An 18,604-nucleotide genomic window follows, 5' to 3' on the forward strand; every position below is an offset into this window, starting at 1 on the left:
AAGGGATGGGGGGTTTGGGGATCAGATCGATGACCACATTAAATGATGCAATGTTATTCAAACAAGTTCAGAGAATGCACTGCAATCCTCAACTGTTGGCCTCAAGGGTGTTATATCAAAAAGAGGTGAGCCCCCTCACTACAGGTCGGAAGGGGTTTATTTTAGGCCAGTCCCCATCTTGGGGGAGGAGAGGTCTGCTTTCTGTTACTAATAGCTTGGTCGAGGGCTTTGCTTGGAAGGTTGGCTCGGGGGATAGGATCAGATATGCGAACATGAAATGGGTCAATGGTAAGGTTCCGGTCATGGCTTCCAACCAACCTTTGAGTGGTGTAGGATCGGGGCGTGTTAGTGAGCTTCTGCTTATTGGCCCTATAAGGTGGGATATTCCCCTTGTAAGATCGAGGTTTGAATGGGAAAGTGCACAGGAAATCTTGAGCTTGGAACTGTCAGATAACCAGAGTGAAGACCTCTTGTATTGGCCTCTTCATAAGTCAGGGAGGTACACTACTAAGACAGGGTACGCATATCTGCAGGGTCTGAAGGGGACAGAGTCTTGTCATACACAGTACAAGGAGGTTTGGAAGATCCTCTGGAGGCTCAATATTCCACCTAAGTGGAGCCTGTTCCTTTGGAAATTGTTTTTGAATGGCCTTGCGGTAAAAGCCAATCTCCACCATAGGGGTATCCCAGTACAGGTAGGATGTGATCTCTGCGGGGCAGGCGAGGAGGATTTCCAACATCTATTTAGAGATTGTGAGGTAGCACAGTTTGCGTGGAGCAACTGCTCCATTTTTCTCAACTTGAGTCTGGCTGAATCTACTCCTATGCGACAATGGATTCAGAAATATATCCTGCTTTTTTATAGCGAGGATGGTATTGATAGTGAGAGAATCACTAAGGTGATTATGACGTTGTGGTGCATCTGGAAAACTAGGAATGGATGGGTTTTCAGAGGAGAGGATGGAGACGGTGAGGCATGGCTTCATCATATGAGCAAGGCATCGGAGGACCTTGATATCTTCCGTACGAAGCAGAGTAGTTACCCAAATGATACTAACATCGGGGTTAATCATCCACCGGGTTTTACTTATGCTTCCTTAGGGAAAGAGGTCTATACTACAATTCATTTGCCAATCACGTCGCAAGGAGTCACTATTCTTATTGATGGATCGTGGAAGAAAGACAATGGCAATGCAGGGTTAGGTTGGGCATTCTCCTTAGATGGAAACACTTTCCAGGAAGGGGGAGGGCATTTTTGTAAAGCAGTTTCCGCTTTACATGCGGAGGCCCTTGCTTGCTTGTTTGCGGTTAGATGGGCTACTTCTAAAGGCTTTCCTCGTATCTTTTTGTTTTCTGATTCCCTAAACCTCGTTCAGAACTTGGGAAATCGACAGTCAGTGGACGTGACTATTTTGTGGACTATCAAGGACATCCAGAGTTTAGCTTCTGCGTTCGAGACATGTGTTGTTTGGAAGGTAGGGAGGGACCAAGTCGGATTGGCCCATGATGTAGCTAATACTTGTAGAATTAGTTTTTATAGTATTGCCACTTAGTTGTTTGTGTTTTGCTGTTGTCAAAAAAAAAAAAAAAAAAAAAAAAAAAAAAAATACATAAGGCAGACTCATCACGATAACATTTTATATGACTCCCTAAATCTCGATCTTTACTTAGTTTCGAAGTTATTATGTAATGGTAATATGATATACCGTAATGCATTACATATCACAACAAATTAGTGTAAGTCCGTTTAATTTAAGTTTGTACGATGGCTTCATATTAGGAAAGGAAAAAAAAAATTACAATCTTCTAAGACAAGACCTATACCATTTGTGGGATCATAGTCTTATGGGCAGTTGTAATGCACTAAAAAAAAAAATGTAGGAAAGCTGCAAGAGATAGCCAACATTGACTTATATGCCTCCACTTCTTTCTTTATAATGCATCAATCATATGAGAAGTATTATGCAGAAATTTTTTTGTGTGTATAAAGCAACTTTAATCACTTTCTGAAATTTTGATGAAATTTGACTAGCTCATTATAAAGTTTTTAATATATTTGGCCACCAAACTGTTGGCCCTTATGAAGCATGTATCCCTATCTATACAATTTTATCATTCACTAACTGTTTTACTATACGTACACAATAAAGCTGCATGAAATAAAGGCTGTCTTGAGGTCATCTCTTTATTATTGAATATGAATATTTTGTCCCAATTTGAAGAAAATATATATAGTTTTGTGATTTACGTGTTTGATAAATAGCGTGTCATTTCCTTTATTGCGTAAATGTGTAATGTAACATCACGTTCAATAAGAGGCTAGCATGTAATGTTAGATATATGTGTGTCAGTGTGTGAGTACTTTCAGAAGAGTCTCTTTCGGGATATTCAATTCAGGTTTGCTGAAAAGAAAAAAAATGTTTCTTATATAATGATTGCATTGATTGAGTTAATGGTCTGAAACCCCTTTCATCACTAAATTTATTAATATTATCTATAATTTGGTTGAAAGGTAATTAATCACGGCACGTAGAATATATAAAGAGTGGCACCAAGGGCATGCAGCTTGCAACTCGTACAAGTCTTACGAGGGGCGGTATATTGAATAGTGGTAACTTTAATGTTTGGGACAGGTACCAAGTACCAACCAACTAGGCCTTACCCAATTGGTTATTATCTATGGGGCCATTTTAAACTACATGGCCCAAGCCATAGGAGGTGGTTTAAGTCACGCATGGCCATGCCCCACCTCACCACCCCATAGATATAATACGGAGTATAAAACCCAAGATTAATATAGGTAGTAAATGAATACATATAGAACCGACAAAACTAATTCAAATAATCCGATACATAATCAAATAATATCTGTATTCGATCCGCATGAACTTAATATGGGATAAAATACTACGTAATTGACAATAGCCCTAAAATTAACTCGATTTGAACTAATTCGTATCTAAATCAATTAAATTTATTCATATGAAATTCAAACGTGAAATAAATGATCAAATTGCCACCTTCACCTACATGTGGGTTGTGGCAAACATAGTAGTTGAGATTGAAGGGATGGGTGACTTATGTCGATGGACAATATTTGGGCGATAATCTATAGTATGGGCGAACTTGTTGGGTGGCTGCGTTTATAATATAACAATGTGATGCTTTTAAGCATTGGTTAAGAAGGGTAGGGCATGGAATCATGGATTGAGCTTGGTTGTCATGGGACGTATTGAGCCCACTATTCATCCAATATGATACATCGGTGGGCTTTGTATCGATATTATTTTCAAATATTGGCACGAGCATGAGATTGGTCCACAGAGGAAACCAACAAGCACAGCTTAGATTAGCCATTAGAACGTAAGCAGTGAGCCTAGTCGTACATGTACCCTTGGCTTGCCGCAACGCGCAAGGCCTAGCCCAAACTCATCTTCATTAGCAATTTAGCAGGCATCACTTTGTTGCATCAAGTGTTTTGCAGTGTAGCATAGTAGCTTGTGCAGCTTTTGCTCACTATTCTACAAGTACAAATGTATCGTACACAAATAAATCTAGCTAGCCAACTTTCAAGCAGAAGTGAACCAATTAATTAATACGAAATAGATTAGTTAACAATCTATCTTTTAGATTGGTTAACCTATAAACATACTTCCTACAAGGTACTTTATATTTAATGATATGGATATAGACACCGCTCCACTAAGTATATCTTATGCTTATTGTCAAACCCTTGATCAAACTCCCAACAAAAATTTCATCCTAAAGTTAAATTACCAAGCTTAAGCAGCCCTGGCAACCTTGATGAAGACATCTTCCAAGGTGGTGTCTGCCAAGCCCCACGCATGAACCGGGAACCTACCCTTTGCAATCTCTACAGCCTGGAATATATCAGCAATCCTGACCTCATTTTTTGGGAGCTCAAACTTTTGGGTTCCTGCAAGGTGGTATATCTTGTGGGCATTAGGGCATATCAACTTCACCATATTTTCCACCTCCACATTGTAGTCTACTGTGGTCGTCATGGTGAACACCAACAATCCCCCATATTGAGCCTTCAACTGTCAATAGTAAGGGTACAGAATAGAGATGATTGAGAGTTCATGAAGAATAAGAGTTCTCAATAAAATAACATCAAACATACAAATGAAACATGGCATAACCATAAGCTCATCTACTTAATTGATCATATAATCTTCATACATATTTGTGTTTAACATTGTCAGTAAATTAGACATGTTGATTCCTGACGAAACAAAATAACCTAAGATATTTCATGCATGACTTCAGACAATGACCAGATCTTAGGAGGTGCAAATGGAAAAAAAAGTTTTGACGAGACTAACCTCTTTTGCATCTGCTATGCACTGCATCTCACCATTGACAAAAATACCTAACCGGTCACAAAGAGCTTCAGCTTCTTCCATAGAATGTGCTGTAAAATAGTTTGTGCCGTATATTGTCAGTGGCAATGCAAGAGACTAAGAGCTATGTGCCTATGAATATGCAAAAATAGAAAAAGGACAGGTAAGAAAAGATTACTAGTAAGAACAATGGCTCGATCTTGCTTTGCACGCTTTACAACATTCCACAGATTGTTTCTGGAAGCCGGATCCAGTCCAGTGCTAGGCTCATCCATGAATACAACCTTTGAAAAAAGAATCATAATATATCACTATGATACTGATTATACTTACATGACTAAACTTAAATTCAGCCTTGCTGCTTAAATGGTTAGGAAAAATATACATCTGGCTAATGAAAAATACTTTAACGGACAAAAGGGTTATATGATGGTAAGAACAAACCTTGGGATCTCCAATCAGGGAAATAGCAACACTTAGTCTCCTCTTCATACTGCCGCTGTACTTCCCAGTTTGTTTGTCAGCAAAACCACCATAATATAAATTGATATTTTTGAGAGATTCCTCCACTGCCTAATTCATGAAAGAAGTGAATACTAAAATTAGGAATTAAACTATCAGCCTGTTTCTGCCAAAATTTATTGATCCAGACCCACCAATATACATCCTTAAAATCTTCATTAACTATGAAGTATCTTGCGTGGTACAAAACTATGATGACATGAAGAGATTAATCAACATATCCATCTAGCAATAATGTTGATACGAAGAGATTATTCAACACACAATTCGTTAAGAGAGATATACAAGCACCTCTTTTAAGGCAGCATCTCTAAGGCCCTTTAGTCTACCATAAAACATTAGATGCTCCCGTCCTGTTAGAGTTTCCCAGAGAAGGCTGCAGTTATCAAGAGAAAAAGAAATGGTGAACTATGGCTTCAAAAGATCCTCAAGTAGGGGACGTAGGACAGAGTGAATTAAAACTTACTTGTCCTGAGGACAAACACCGATCATAGAGTATACCTCATCCATGTTTGTTCTTATGTCCAAACCATTTATGAATGCTGTTCCAGAGGTTGGCTTTGTAAGACCAATCATCTATATGAGCATAAAGAGAAGAAAAAAAAAAAAAAAAAAAAAAATCTATGTTTAGTAGTAAAATTTAAATTTCATTGTATATCTTACTTCTGCACCCTTGTTACCAGGATGATGAAATGATGAAAGAAGCTCGGATACAACGACTTATTATTATTCTAGCATTCATAGACTAGTAGAGATCTACAGAATTTCTCAGATGATAAGTGAGCAACTTTGGACTAACCATGCTAATAAATGAGGTTTTTCCTGCACCATTCGGACCAAGCATCCCAAAGCAACCTGATTGAGGCAAAGCAAGATACATTCCTTTGACAGCAATTTTTGGAGGGTTTCCATCTCTTGCTGGATACACCTTCCTGATGTTGTTACAGAGAATGAGATGACTTTCAGCTGACTCGAGTATCGATTGCTTCACTGTTTCCCTCTATCAAAGGAGGGGGTAAATGGGGAGTAAGTAATTTGCAAGAAAAGTTTTACATATAATTGAGCTATGAACAATGAAGCTAATTGACTTTGACCATCTATATGTACCTTCAGCTATAAAGTAAAAAATCATCGGCAAGAAGAAAAGGAACCGATTTAGTTTAATTCTTTTAGGGATGGGAATGAGATTCTGCATGCACACATGGAGCAAAAGAATTACCTCTTGGACTACATCAATTTTCTCTGCATCTAAGGAATCTTGAGATTCATTACTAAGGAAATTAGAATACTTTGCAGGTGATGAAAGCTTCTTCCACCCATTTCCAGACGATGACAATTGGTCGAAAAAATATGCTAAGATTACAGTTACCATCCACTCCACTAACATGATGATGATGACCTCTCTCATTCCATTTTCAGGGTTATTCAAGTCTCGCCACTCCATGCCACCATCACCCACCATACTTCCATCAAATGCATATTGTTGTAGCTCATATAACCCGCGAAATAATGAAAATCCAGGATACAACTCAAGAATAATCACCCAGATTCCTGAAATACAAAGATATAATTAAAATAGGACATACACACAGATCTATTAATCTTGTTAGTTGCATATTTTATCAAGAGCATCCTTTGATAATGAAACTTACTTGGAAACCGATTTACAAGCAAGTTCTTGAATAGGAAGTTCCCCAGTAGACCAGTCAAAAACACAAGTGAATACCCCACAACTACATAAAATCATCTTAATGAGTATCATGAGCAAGAAATTTATAGTTTACTGCAGCAATCTAGTATTATCAATTATGGATGATACAATGTATATTAAAATAAAACATCCACACCTGAAGCCGTCTTGACATTGGAGAATAACCCTGTGGCTAGGAAGGCCACAGAAACTTGCAAGTTTATATAAACAAAATAGAACACAAATTGGATGCTGTAGTCATTCAGTTTAAAGAAACTTAGTCCTGCAACCAATAAATTTAAGCATGAATGAACTAGAATAAGTTTGTGACTTTGTGAGTGAAGAAGGTGATGCATGCATTATTACCTAAAAGCGAACCAACAATTACAAAACATAGCATATAGATTAAAGAGATAATGACAAAATATCCATATGAAATTGTCCAATATGCTCTATCACCAAGCCCATTCATTTTCATCATCATCCTGAGTTCATGTTGCTTTTCATAAACCAGAGCTTGCAAAATCACCTGAGAAGCATAAATCAAACTTCATGTAATTGGAGTATTTACAAGATAAGTCACTCTCAGTGTTTGGTTACATCAAGTAAACTATTTAACAAGTACTTAGTATTATTTAAGCTGTTTTCGTTAGACTTTTCGATCATTTACTTGCCTTGCTAGGATTGGGAAATTTTCTGTAGTGATTCAAGATAAAAGTTACTTGTACAATATGAATTTAGTGGCAATAACCTTGAATGCATAGCTAGAGCATTGCATACTTTGCCAAATAAAGAATAAATTCCTGATAATATCAAGGGACTTACAGGGAATAACCAGACAATAATCCATATGAACAATAGTGTACTCAAGAGTGTCACAAATTTTGGCGAGTTCTCATAGTTATGCGTGGGCATACCTTTCATAAACTCTAATGGTATTCCTGCACTTTTCCCTTGTAAAAATTGAAGATATGCATTGGATACCTACAGATTGCAAATTTTCATTAAGCTCATTGTTATAATGCTAGAGACAATATTAGTGCCCGAGATTGGATACAAACAACTCTACAGAGTCTCGAAAATGAGTGTCAAAAATTCAAAAGCCTTATTACAACAATATACGGACATGATACAAAATAGGTTATAGGCCTAGGACAAATAGTCTTAGTAGTATATTAAGTAATTTTCAACACCAAGATAACAGGAGCTATTAGCTTATTACCATATTCAGCAATCGCATAACCTCCTCAGGGGTTTTGTACCATACTACAACATTGAATTAGCTACCTTCGGAGTTCTGGAGATCAAAAGCTGTCAAGTAAGGAAAAAAAAAAACAAAAGGAAATTACTCTTATCCGAGCATGTGGAGATAGTAAAAGAGTAGATATAAGTCATATAACTATGTCTACTAGGGTAACTATAAATAGATAGCTTATCAAAATTATGTCAACTATCACATAGAGTAATCATATGGCCTTAAATCAACCAACCTCCAGCAAATTCTTCCTCTTCCTTGGTATTGACACGAAACTCACCCTTATATATTTCATCATTGATGTCAGAGTAGCTATTCCTCCACAATGTCAGCCCTTCCATGCATTTTAACTCTGGATAAAGGATTACTCATTGTATTAAAAACAAAAATTCAAGTACAAAAAAGTAACAGTGAAATCAAGGATGCACGAGTCTCGTTTTGAACATGGTTTAATCAATGAGACTAGTACTTGAAACATGCTTTGCTAGAGGAGTAAGGAAACAAAATGGTTACATATGCCAAAACCATACCAATGTTTTTTCCTTTCAAGGGCAAAGACATCGATGAACTCTTATTGCATTTGTGTTGTAGGTAATAAAGTTTTGAGTACTTATAAGAGAGATCATCCTCATCGTCATCCTCATCAGAAAAGTTATCAGTTCCCTGTACCAATTCAACCAAACAACAATTGCAACATTAAAACTAAAAACAAAAATAAACGACCTTGCCAATAACTCAAAAACATTTCTTCAATTAAGATAGGCTCACCAAGACTAGGGGCTTGAGGAGGTCAGACGAATTCACAGAGGTGGCAGTTGGAAACATGTCATCAACCACACCTAACAAGCATAATACAAGATATCTCAATGAACACAACATCATTTTAACATTACAATTTCTAAGTATAACATCATATCAAAATCCTGCCTATCAATTGTTGTCATTAATCAAGCCAGACGTAATACCCTGTACATTAAACATTGAACATACTATTTGTCGAAAAAATAGCCCCTTGTGCATAATCTAAAAGTTAGTAGTTGAATGTGCACGATATTAAATGTGAACAAATTACATGAAATTTGCCTAAGAACATGAGTATAACGCGATATTTCCCTTTAAACAAAAAATGAATAAGTTATGTAACCGGGGATGTAGTACCCTTGGCAAAAGACTGATTGGAAGCAGTGTAAAGAAAAGTAGCAGGACAGGAAGAGTCATTCCTGCAGGAAGGGTCCGGTAAGTCTTGGAACGGAAGCAATTTGGACCTCACAGCCATAGAATACTGCGACGGAATATGTAACACCGGTAACCCCTCCGGTGGATTAGGAACCGGTGGCTTCGGTTTTTCCGTTGATGATTGTTTCTCAATTTCGTGTTGTACCACCACAAGTAATACTAATATCAGCACTGGGAAAACAAACAGACAGGAATTCTGACATTTGTTCCTTTTCTGCAATCACATTTTCATTCAAAACTTAGAATTGTATTCTACTGTAATTCTACAATGTAATCCAAATAAATTAATCACCATTTACATTAAAAAAAAATAAAGATTTTTATTCAATAATTCCCCATATAATACAAAATTATTCATGGGCAACCTATATCTATACAATTACAGGACAATTATACACCAAATAAAAACCCAATTATCCATTTTATGCAATGTTGTCAAATTCTGCTCATTAACCCAAGTTCATTTTAATCAAGAATTCATTTTACATTGAAAAAAACATGGGAATTGAATCCCAAAAACCACATTTTCCTTTTCACATATATATATATGTATGTATGTATATATCAATCACATAGTTCATACACTTATAATCAAATTGATTATAATATAATCAATCAAATTTTTTTAAAAAAATAAAAATAAAAAATCAAAACACTATTTTGTAATGTAGAAGAAGGGTGGACCTGATAAGTCAAGTTCTTCCTTAGAAGGGCATTAGACTGAGCCCAATAACTCGCTTTTGAAGGGGATGCATTTGCCATTTTTATCTTCAAAACAATAATTCAAAAAATTCAGAAGTAGAAAAATAAAAAAGACAGAAAGAAGGAGAATTTTAGCAGAAGAAGCAGGGGAATTTCAGGGGTTTGATTAAGGTTTTCAGTAGTCGCTTTCTAGTCTAGTGATAAAAATCTCAACATCGTCTTACGTACGATTTTGTAGCCCCTTCCCCTTGTAACGCATGCCCTTTTTGTCCGTATGAGATCAGACCTTTTTTCTCTAAACTTCCACACTGGAGTACTTGATGACTTTCTCTCTTCTCTTTCAAGTCCCTCGTAGTCGCTAGCTTAACAAAAGTGTAGGGCATGTTCTCATTGACTGGACTGAACTGAACTGAACTGAACTTAGTATAGTTGAGCTGAACTGAAATGAATATTTTATAAGAGAAGGAAATTAGGAGCTGAGCTGAGCTGAACTGAACTTATTAGAGCTAAACTGAACTGAACTAAACTGAACTGAAAATAATCGTATGAGAACAGACCCTAAGTGTAGCTTCCTTTACATTTTATGAAGAAAAATCATCACTATTTTCAAATTTAAAAATTATTAAATTAATATAAGATGAATGTGGTATGCATCACTCCTAATTCTTTTAAAATCTAAGCAATTTCTTAAAATATTTGTGACATGCAAAAAGAAAATCTTAGTGCAATATTGAGTTGTAATTTATAAATTTTATAAGAATTTTTATGGTGGTTAAGGGTATGATGTGATTTATTGAACTAAAGTTAACTGAACTGAATTGAACTGATTGGAACTGAACTTAACTGAGTTGAAATAAATTGTTTATGATAGAAGAAAATTGGAAACTGAACTGAATTGCTTGGAGCTTAACTGAACTGAACTGAAATTAAGCTGAAGAAAACAAGCAAATTGTTATGAAATGTTTAAACCTTGAGGCATGACAGTGATGACACATAACATACATGCTTATGTTTGATATGTACCTCAATACCTATTACTCACTCCGTCCCCTTTTGATAGTCCCTTATGGGCATTTTTCACGGGAATTAATAAACACAAATAAGAATAGTTAAAGTACATTGAAAAAGTAAATTGACAGTGGATATGTAAAAAAGTAGAGAGAGAAAGTAATAAAAGTACATGGGAAAACAAAATTTACATAGAAAGTTAAATTTGCACAACTATTGTTGCAAATTAGAGGGAATTTATTAAAAAATTTAATATTAATGGTTGTTGGAAAAAGCAAATGGGGGCGAACATTTTGGGACTAATATTTGTCTATAAGGGACTATCAAAAGGCGACATAGGGAGTAATAGAATCAAATGTCTTGTAACAAAGCTAGTACACAGACTACACACACATTCCATGTGCATGCAGCCATGACAGTTGTTAATTGATGTACATTGTACCATTACCAAGCCCAAATTTGATACTTTGTTGACTATTCACATGTAAAGTACTTATAGAGTTATAGCTCCAATCAGTTACAATATACGAAGTACAAATGTACAAGTATATGCCCCCAATCCCCCATATGAAAAATAAATAAAAATTCAAATATTATAAAACTAATACTTTTTTAGAGTTTGTTCACATTTACTGAATTGAGCTAAACTGAATTGAGGAGCTGAACTGAACTAAATTGATTGGAGCTGAACTGAACTGAACTAAATTGATTGGAGTTGAACTGAACTGAACTGAATTGAGCTAAAATGAATATTTTATGTAAGAGGAAAATTAAGAGCTGAATTGAGCTGAAATGAATATTTTATGTGAGATGAAAATTAAGAGCTGAACTGAACTAAATTGATTGCAGTTGAACTGAACTGAACTGAACTAAACTGAAATTAAGTAAATGTTAACAAGCCCTTAGTGTAATAGTGTTCCAAATTTTCCTAGTGTACTTCTTATCTTAAGAGTTAAGATTATCAACAAAGATCTGATATCAATACTTTCTAAGTTGTATTTTAGGGCGTTCATATTTATTAATTAAACTGAGCTGAACTGAACTGAATAAAGCTGAAATGAATAATTTATGAGAGAAGGAAACTAGGAACTGAACTGAACTGATTGGAGCTGAATAGAAGTGAACTGAACTGATTGAAACTGAATTGAACTGAAATTAAGCTGAAGTGAACAAGCCCTTTGAGGAGGATAGTACGTAGCGGTGTGGCTTACCACGCTTTAGTCCCTCCGTAGGTAGTTAAAAAAAAAAAAAAAAAAAAAAAGAGTTTCTTAGTGTAATAGTGTTCCAAATTTCCCTAAAAAAGTGGCAAAATGATGAGTACTTAATACCTTAAATTGTGGTAAATTTAACTACAATTTGAGCTGTAAATTGGAGAAATTCAACTTTAAAAAATTACAAATCAATTTTAATCAAATAGAAGTAACTCCTAGTAAATCGATAAAAATGAGTAAAGCTAAAATCAGTTATATGGAGCAATCAATTGCTGGCAATACAATAATACATAGTCAATACCCTTAGAAAGGAACAGGTTCAATTTTTTTAAAATTCCCAAATCAAGAATTCTTTCCAAACTCACCTATTCAAATTTCATACATACCCTCACATGTTTTGTTTGTGATTTTAGTTCATTGTATTGGTAACCCATCATTTACTCATACATTTCCTTATTTATGATGCACACATTAAATCATTAATTCTTCATCTTATTAAATACGGAGTATTTATTTTGACACGCTCAAATTTCCAGTCAAAATTTTCAAACAAGAAGATTATGTGTGGACGGAAGGAACAAATACTTATAACTCTTTTTTTTTTTTTTTTTTGAAATACAAGTACTCATAAGTCATAACTTAACAACCCAAGTTACCCAACATAAACTCCCTTTTCACACACCAAAAAAAAAAAAACACACACACACACAAAAAATGGGGACACTAAAAAGAGGGTTCCCATTGATGATCCAACAAGTTGATGCACTTGTAAAGAAGAACTTATGGTTAGCAATGAGGAGCAAGCGGTCCTCATTTCTACAAGTTGTTGCACCATTCATCTTCCTTTTGTTCCTTTTCGCCGTCGACAAGGTTAGCCGTTACTCGCCTTCTGAGCCGGAGGTTAGGGACCCAAAGGCCGTGGTCTCGCCGTCTATTCCGCCGTGTGAAACCAAGTTCCACATTCGACGGCCGTGTTATGACTTCGTGTGGAGTGGCGATTCTAGTGACAAGGCACAACTTATTGTGTCTCGTATCATGGCTAATAATCCAGGACGTCCTATTCCCTCCCACAGGGTCAATTTACTACCCCACACTTTTTTATTTTATTTTATTTTTTTTTTTATTATTATTTTTTTTTTCACATGTATGATGTAGTGTAACCTATTCTTTTTTTTTTTTTTTTTTTTTTTGAGGGAAATATTTAGTGTAACTTTTTGATTAAACACTTTAATTTTTATATTATATCATACTTTTAATTTATGTATGTTTGGTGATTTATACCGTATACCTAAGTAAAAAAAAGAAAAAAGGAAAAGAAATACACATGTGGAATTTTATTCCATTTGTTTATAAATGTATTTCGTAAGTTTTAATTTATTATTTTATTTTATGTTTTTTTTTTGGTAATGAGATGGCCAGTATGGTTAAAGTTATGTATTCGCAAGTGTGAAATTGATCGGTTTCATTTGTAAAAAAAAAAAGGAAAAAAAAAAAAAGAAATACTCCGTATCATATAGTTTTGATTTTTGAAAGGGTGTTTTAATAAGTTTTTGGGGAATTTGAGTTGAAATTATTGTTTGGTTTTTTGTACCTTAATTCTTGAAATTAGGAGGTTGCTTTGATTTTAAAAGTTTTGTATAGGAAAAGAAAGGAATGGATTAATGGAATGAAAGTTAAATAAAGGAGCTGCTTTGATTAATGTTTTTTTTTTTTTTTGTAACACTCATGTAGTCAATAGCTTATACAAGTAGTTCAGTACATATGTTTGTCACATCTCACATGGTGCTCTTTTTTAAATCAGTTAAAATAATTTCAATTCGAATAAAAATAGCTGTCTAAAATAGATACTTGTATTATTTTTGTATCACAGCAAAGATGAGAACTTATAAAGAGAGGACATATGTAACTGAATGTTGAAGGTGACTATGAAATTACATTAGACCTTATCTTAAACTGGTGCATTGTGTGTATGAACATGCAGGTTTTATCATTTAGAACACCAGATGATGTTGATGCCTGGCTTTTTCGCGACCCCTCACGTTGCCCTGCAGCCCTGCATTTTGTTGAGAAAAGTGCTAGTGTTATGGGCTATGGAATCCAAACTAACTATACAACTACAGAAAAAAGTGGCAACATTGAAACTCCTGTAATGAAGTTTCAAATACCACTTCAAATTGCTGTTGAACGTGAACTCGCTAGATCAGTTTTGGCAGGTGATCATCTGCAGTTCTGTATCATTGACAAGTCTGACATTCCTGATCTCTGAAATATGTCTGACATTCTGAACATCTTTGCCTTAGATCAAAGTTTTAGCTGGACTGTCGGATTGAAGGAATTTCCACATCCTGCAGAAACTCTTGTAGATAGATCCTTTACTGCCTATGGACTTATTGCACCATTGTTCTTGTTCACGGTTTCCATGTTTCCTTTTGTGTTTCAAATAAGCTCTATTGTCCTGGAGAAGGAACTGAAACTACGGCAGGTAACACTCTAAAACTCGTACAGGAAGGAAAGAACTCGATTGTAAAAGTCTGAAACTCGAGATTTTTAACTTCTGATAATCTGATAATGCATTGATTCTTCTCCTACTATCTGGTTTCTCAGGCCATGAATATAATGGGGCTCTACGATTCTGCTTATTGGCTCTCGTGGCTTGTTTGGGAGACCTTTGTTATACTAATTTCGTCGCTCTGTATTATCCTCTCTGGGATGATACTACAGTTTCAATTCTTCTTGCATAACAGTTTTGCAGTATTGTTTTTTCTTTTCTTCCTTTTTCAGTTGAATATGGTAATCTCTTATACATCAAGTGACTTTCAATTCATCCTTTGTTATGTTTTTTCTCTGAATTTTCACTCATTTGCTTCGGATATGTCTTTATACTAGACCGGTTTTGCCTTCCTGCTATCTGCTTTTCTTGGCAAGACTTCTTCTGCATATAGAGCTGGATTCTGGATTTTTCTGATTGGAATCATTTCACAGGTACATCAGTGTTCTAAGTTCCGGAGCTGAAAATTGTAGTACTTCTAATCACCCTATCTGTTTTTAATGCACAAAATTGATGTCGCAGTTTGCAGCTCTGGCAGCTGAGCCCTCTAATAAATCTCGCAAATTATATTTTCTACCACCAGCTCTGTTATCTCATGCCCTCGAAATGCTCAACGATGCAGTTGAATCACATGATATTCCTGTGATTAGCTGGAGTAAACGAGTGAAGTGTCCCGCTGGTAATTCTGATTGTTACTTTACAATGGTATGTTTTATTTGCCAGAAAGTATAATTTCTAACTTTCAATATAATTATATGTTTTAACTACATGACTAGATTGGTGTTTGTGCTATACACTGATAATTGAGTACACATGATGCGTAACCTCATACATTCATAATCTCGTATACTTTGAAACGTTCTAGTTTTCTCTTAACAAAACTCTGTATCGGTTAAAACTTTACTGTCCTAAGTATGTTAAAAGCAATAAGCAATATTGTTCCAACGATTATAATGACATGTACTTGGTAAGAAATAAGGCCGGATCTTTGTGCTTTTGTTCAGCTTTATGCAGGTACAGACTAAATGTTCTCTGAATTTTTTCCTTTTATCATTTGCATCCTTATGCAGAATGATATCTACCTACGGCTTTTATACACTTTTGTGTTCTGGTTCCTTTTGGCGTTGTACTTGGATAATGTAATGCCTAGCCCCAATGGTACGAGGAAATCATTACTCTACTTTCTGAACCCGAGATATTGGGTAGGGAAAGGGGAAAATAAGCCTCAAGGTACAAAAACTTGAGCTTCCTTTTGATATGTATGTATTTCATTATAGTTGGTAGAGAAAACTTCTGACCTCTTTCCCATGATTATGTGTCTTTGATTAGGTGGTTTATGTGGCTGCTGCAATTCAGATTCTGCATATGTCGATATTACTCCAGATGACACGGATGTGCTTGAGGAGGAAATAGTCGTGAAGCAGCAAATGAAATCAAATGAAATTGATTCTAGCATTGCTGTTCAGATCCGTGGTCTAGTGAAGATATATCCTGGAAAATTTAGCTTTGGTTGCTGCTGTAAGTGTCAAAAGACTGATCCTTTCCATGCGATCAAGGTATCATATTCGTCTCCTAGACATTCTACTTCAAGAAACTATTAGCCGATTTCCAATTTTCCACCCTTAGTTGTATGATGACAATTAAATGAACAGAATTTAATCCTCGAGTTTTTGCACACAGAAAAGGATTGAAGAGGAAACTTTAATTTGCAGAATGTATTTCTACTGTCACTTAATTTTTCTGATTACTCTCAGCTTTTTTTTTATCAGGGTTTATACGTAAATTTGCCTACAGATCAACTCTTTTGTCTCTTGGGACCAAATGGAGCTGGAAAGACAACTACAATCAATTGTTTGACTGGCATAACCTCAGTGACAGCAGGAGATGGTATAAGCTGTCTGATTATTTTTTTACTTGTTTAAACTTTCTCGTTTAAGAAGGATTATTTATCGACTATCCCTACTATAACTTATCGAATTCACAGCTTTGATATACGGAAATTCCATCAGAAACTCAGCTGGAATGTCAAATATTCGAAAAATTATAGGTCTCTGTCCTCAGGTAATACTTTCTGCACTATCACAATGCTCTTTTCCCCTTTTCCTCTTTTCTTTTCCCCACAATGCTGTAAAGTATAAAAATTGATTCGACTCTCATACATTTTCTGCTGTTTCTCTTAGTTTGACGTTCTTTGGAATGAACTGACTGGTGAAGAGCATCTGCAGCTATTTGCTAGAATAAAAGGCCTACTGCCTGCATCAATTAAAGAGGTTTTTCGTAGACTTTAATGCAGAACTTTCTTACATACCTGGTATGTTACTTTGTGTGAAGAGCTTACGTATTTTTGCATGTAATTTAAGGCTGTAAAGAAATCTCTGGAGGAAGTGAGACTAACAAATTCAGCCAAAGTGAGAGCTGGTAGTTACAGTGGAGGAATGAGGCGCCGCCTTAGTGTTGCATCTGCTCTCCTTGGCGACCCAAAATTAGTAATTCTGGATGAACCGGTAAAATACAGTATTACAGTACAGTGACATATAATAGTATTTAGTCAGCTAATTTCATTATTGCTGACTCTCAAGAAAGTTTTGAAGCATTTATGAAACATATTTTGTTCGAAATGCAGACTACAGGTATGGATCCAATAAGCAGGAGGCATGTATGGGACATAATAGAAAATGCAAAGAGGGGAAGGGTTGTCATTCTAACAACACATTCAATGGAAGAAGCTGATATACTAGGAGATCGCATAGGTATCATGGCCAAGGGGAGGCTCCGCTGTATTGGAACTTCAATCAGATTGAAGTCGCGATTTGGATCTGGTTTTGTTGCTAACTTGAGCTTTGTAAATGGAAACACAGCAACAAATTCAGCTCACAAGGAGACAGTGAAGAGATTCTTTAGCCATGTAAATTATCACTACTACTTTTTCTGGTAAAAAAAAAGGCTTGTTTTTATCTCTTTGCAGAAGAAACTTGATTCATCCATGGTTTTACAGCATTTGGGAGTCTTCCCGAAGGAGGAGAGCAATGCATTTCTTACATTTGTAATCCCCCGTGAAAAAGAGCCCCTTTTGGTGGTAAGCACCCTTGATTCAATGTGTAAAGATACATCTTTACAAAAAGACCTTATAACACATGCTTTCAAGTGATGTGACAACAATTTAAAAAGGAAATATCAAATCTGTCCGCCTTAAATTTCATCCGTAGAAGGTTGCCGCATCACATGAATCATGAAGCATATTTGTTGTATCCGTGTACTATAACTAAATGAGGATACTCCAGTGGCATAATTTGCCCTCAAATGGCATGCAATTTTCAAGGGTGGTTTTTTCTTTTTTTTTTTTTTTTTTTTTTTTTCAGGCTACTCTTGGAGAGCTCCAAGATAGACAGAAAGAATTTGGTGTAGCAGACATTCAACTTGGTTTGACAACTTTGGAAGAAGTTTTTCTAAATATTGCAAGGCAGGCAGAGTTGGAAACTGCTACGGCTGAGGGACGAATGGACACTCTTACTCTGTCATCTGGGGCACTTGTTCAGGCAAGTAAAACTACAATCAGTACTATTCTTCCAAATCTGAAAACTTTTGCTGTCTGTCGTTATATCATCAATGATCCAATTGAAGATTATTGTTCATTTTAGAAATTATATCTTTTTAGGCACTAATTAATTTTCTAGATATGCAGATACCTGTGGGAGCTAAGTACGTGGCGATTCCAGGATCAGAGACTGCAGATAATCCTCGAGGCATTATGGTCGAAGTACATTGGGAACAGAATGATTCAGGCGCACTCTGCATTTCAGGACATTCAGCTGAGAGGCCAGTTCCTTCAAATGTACAGCCGAGCCTCCCAGTGGCTCATCCAAGGTCCTTAGGGCAGCCAAAGGGAGTTGTGGGAAGGGTGATTGATCCAAGTCAATTGTCCGAAAATTGCTTTGATTCATAGGCAAATTATGATCCTTAGTAAACGTGTAAATTGGTAGATTTTCTGTAAGGCTATTGTCAATTGATCATCACAAGGACCTATCATTCTTGGAGCAATTTCATAGATTGACGATGGCTATTTTGCAG

At 35.8% G+C, this 18,604-nt stretch overlaps 1 protein-coding gene and 1 pseudogene across 1 annotated transcript; one reads left to right on the forward strand and one right to left on the reverse strand.

The window, feature by feature from the left end:
- Positions 1-3,782: 3,782 nt before the first annotated feature.
- LOC145599501 (ABC transporter A family member 10-like) lies at positions 3,783-9,829 on the reverse strand (annotated as a pseudogene).
- A 2,873-nt stretch (positions 9,830-12,702) lies between these two features.
- Positions 12,703-18,601, forward strand: LOC145597117 (ABC transporter A family member 2-like). The gene is made up of 17 exons (XM_081653284.1): positions 12,703-13,062; positions 13,970-14,201; positions 14,289-14,470; positions 14,593-14,778; positions 14,875-14,970; positions 15,059-15,241; positions 15,402-15,503; positions 15,607-15,766; positions 15,866-16,092; positions 16,306-16,423; positions 16,521-16,597; positions 16,717-16,806; positions 16,897-17,040; positions 17,160-17,441; positions 17,532-17,612; positions 17,896-18,072; positions 18,219-18,601. The coding sequence occupies exons 1-17, from the start codon at positions 12,703-12,705 to the stop codon at positions 18,477-18,479; spliced, it is 2,958 nt and encodes a 985-aa protein (XP_081509410.1). The 3' UTR covers positions 18,480-18,601.
- The last annotated feature ends 3 nt before the right edge of the window (positions 18,602-18,604 follow it).

This window comes from Chenopodium album, chromosome 20 (genome assembly GCF_948465745.1).
Source record: "Chenopodium album chromosome 20, dcCheAlbu1.1, whole genome shotgun sequence".
In the NCBI taxonomy this organism is placed as follows: domain Eukaryota; kingdom Viridiplantae; phylum Streptophyta; class Magnoliopsida; order Caryophyllales; family Amaranthaceae; genus Chenopodium; species Chenopodium album.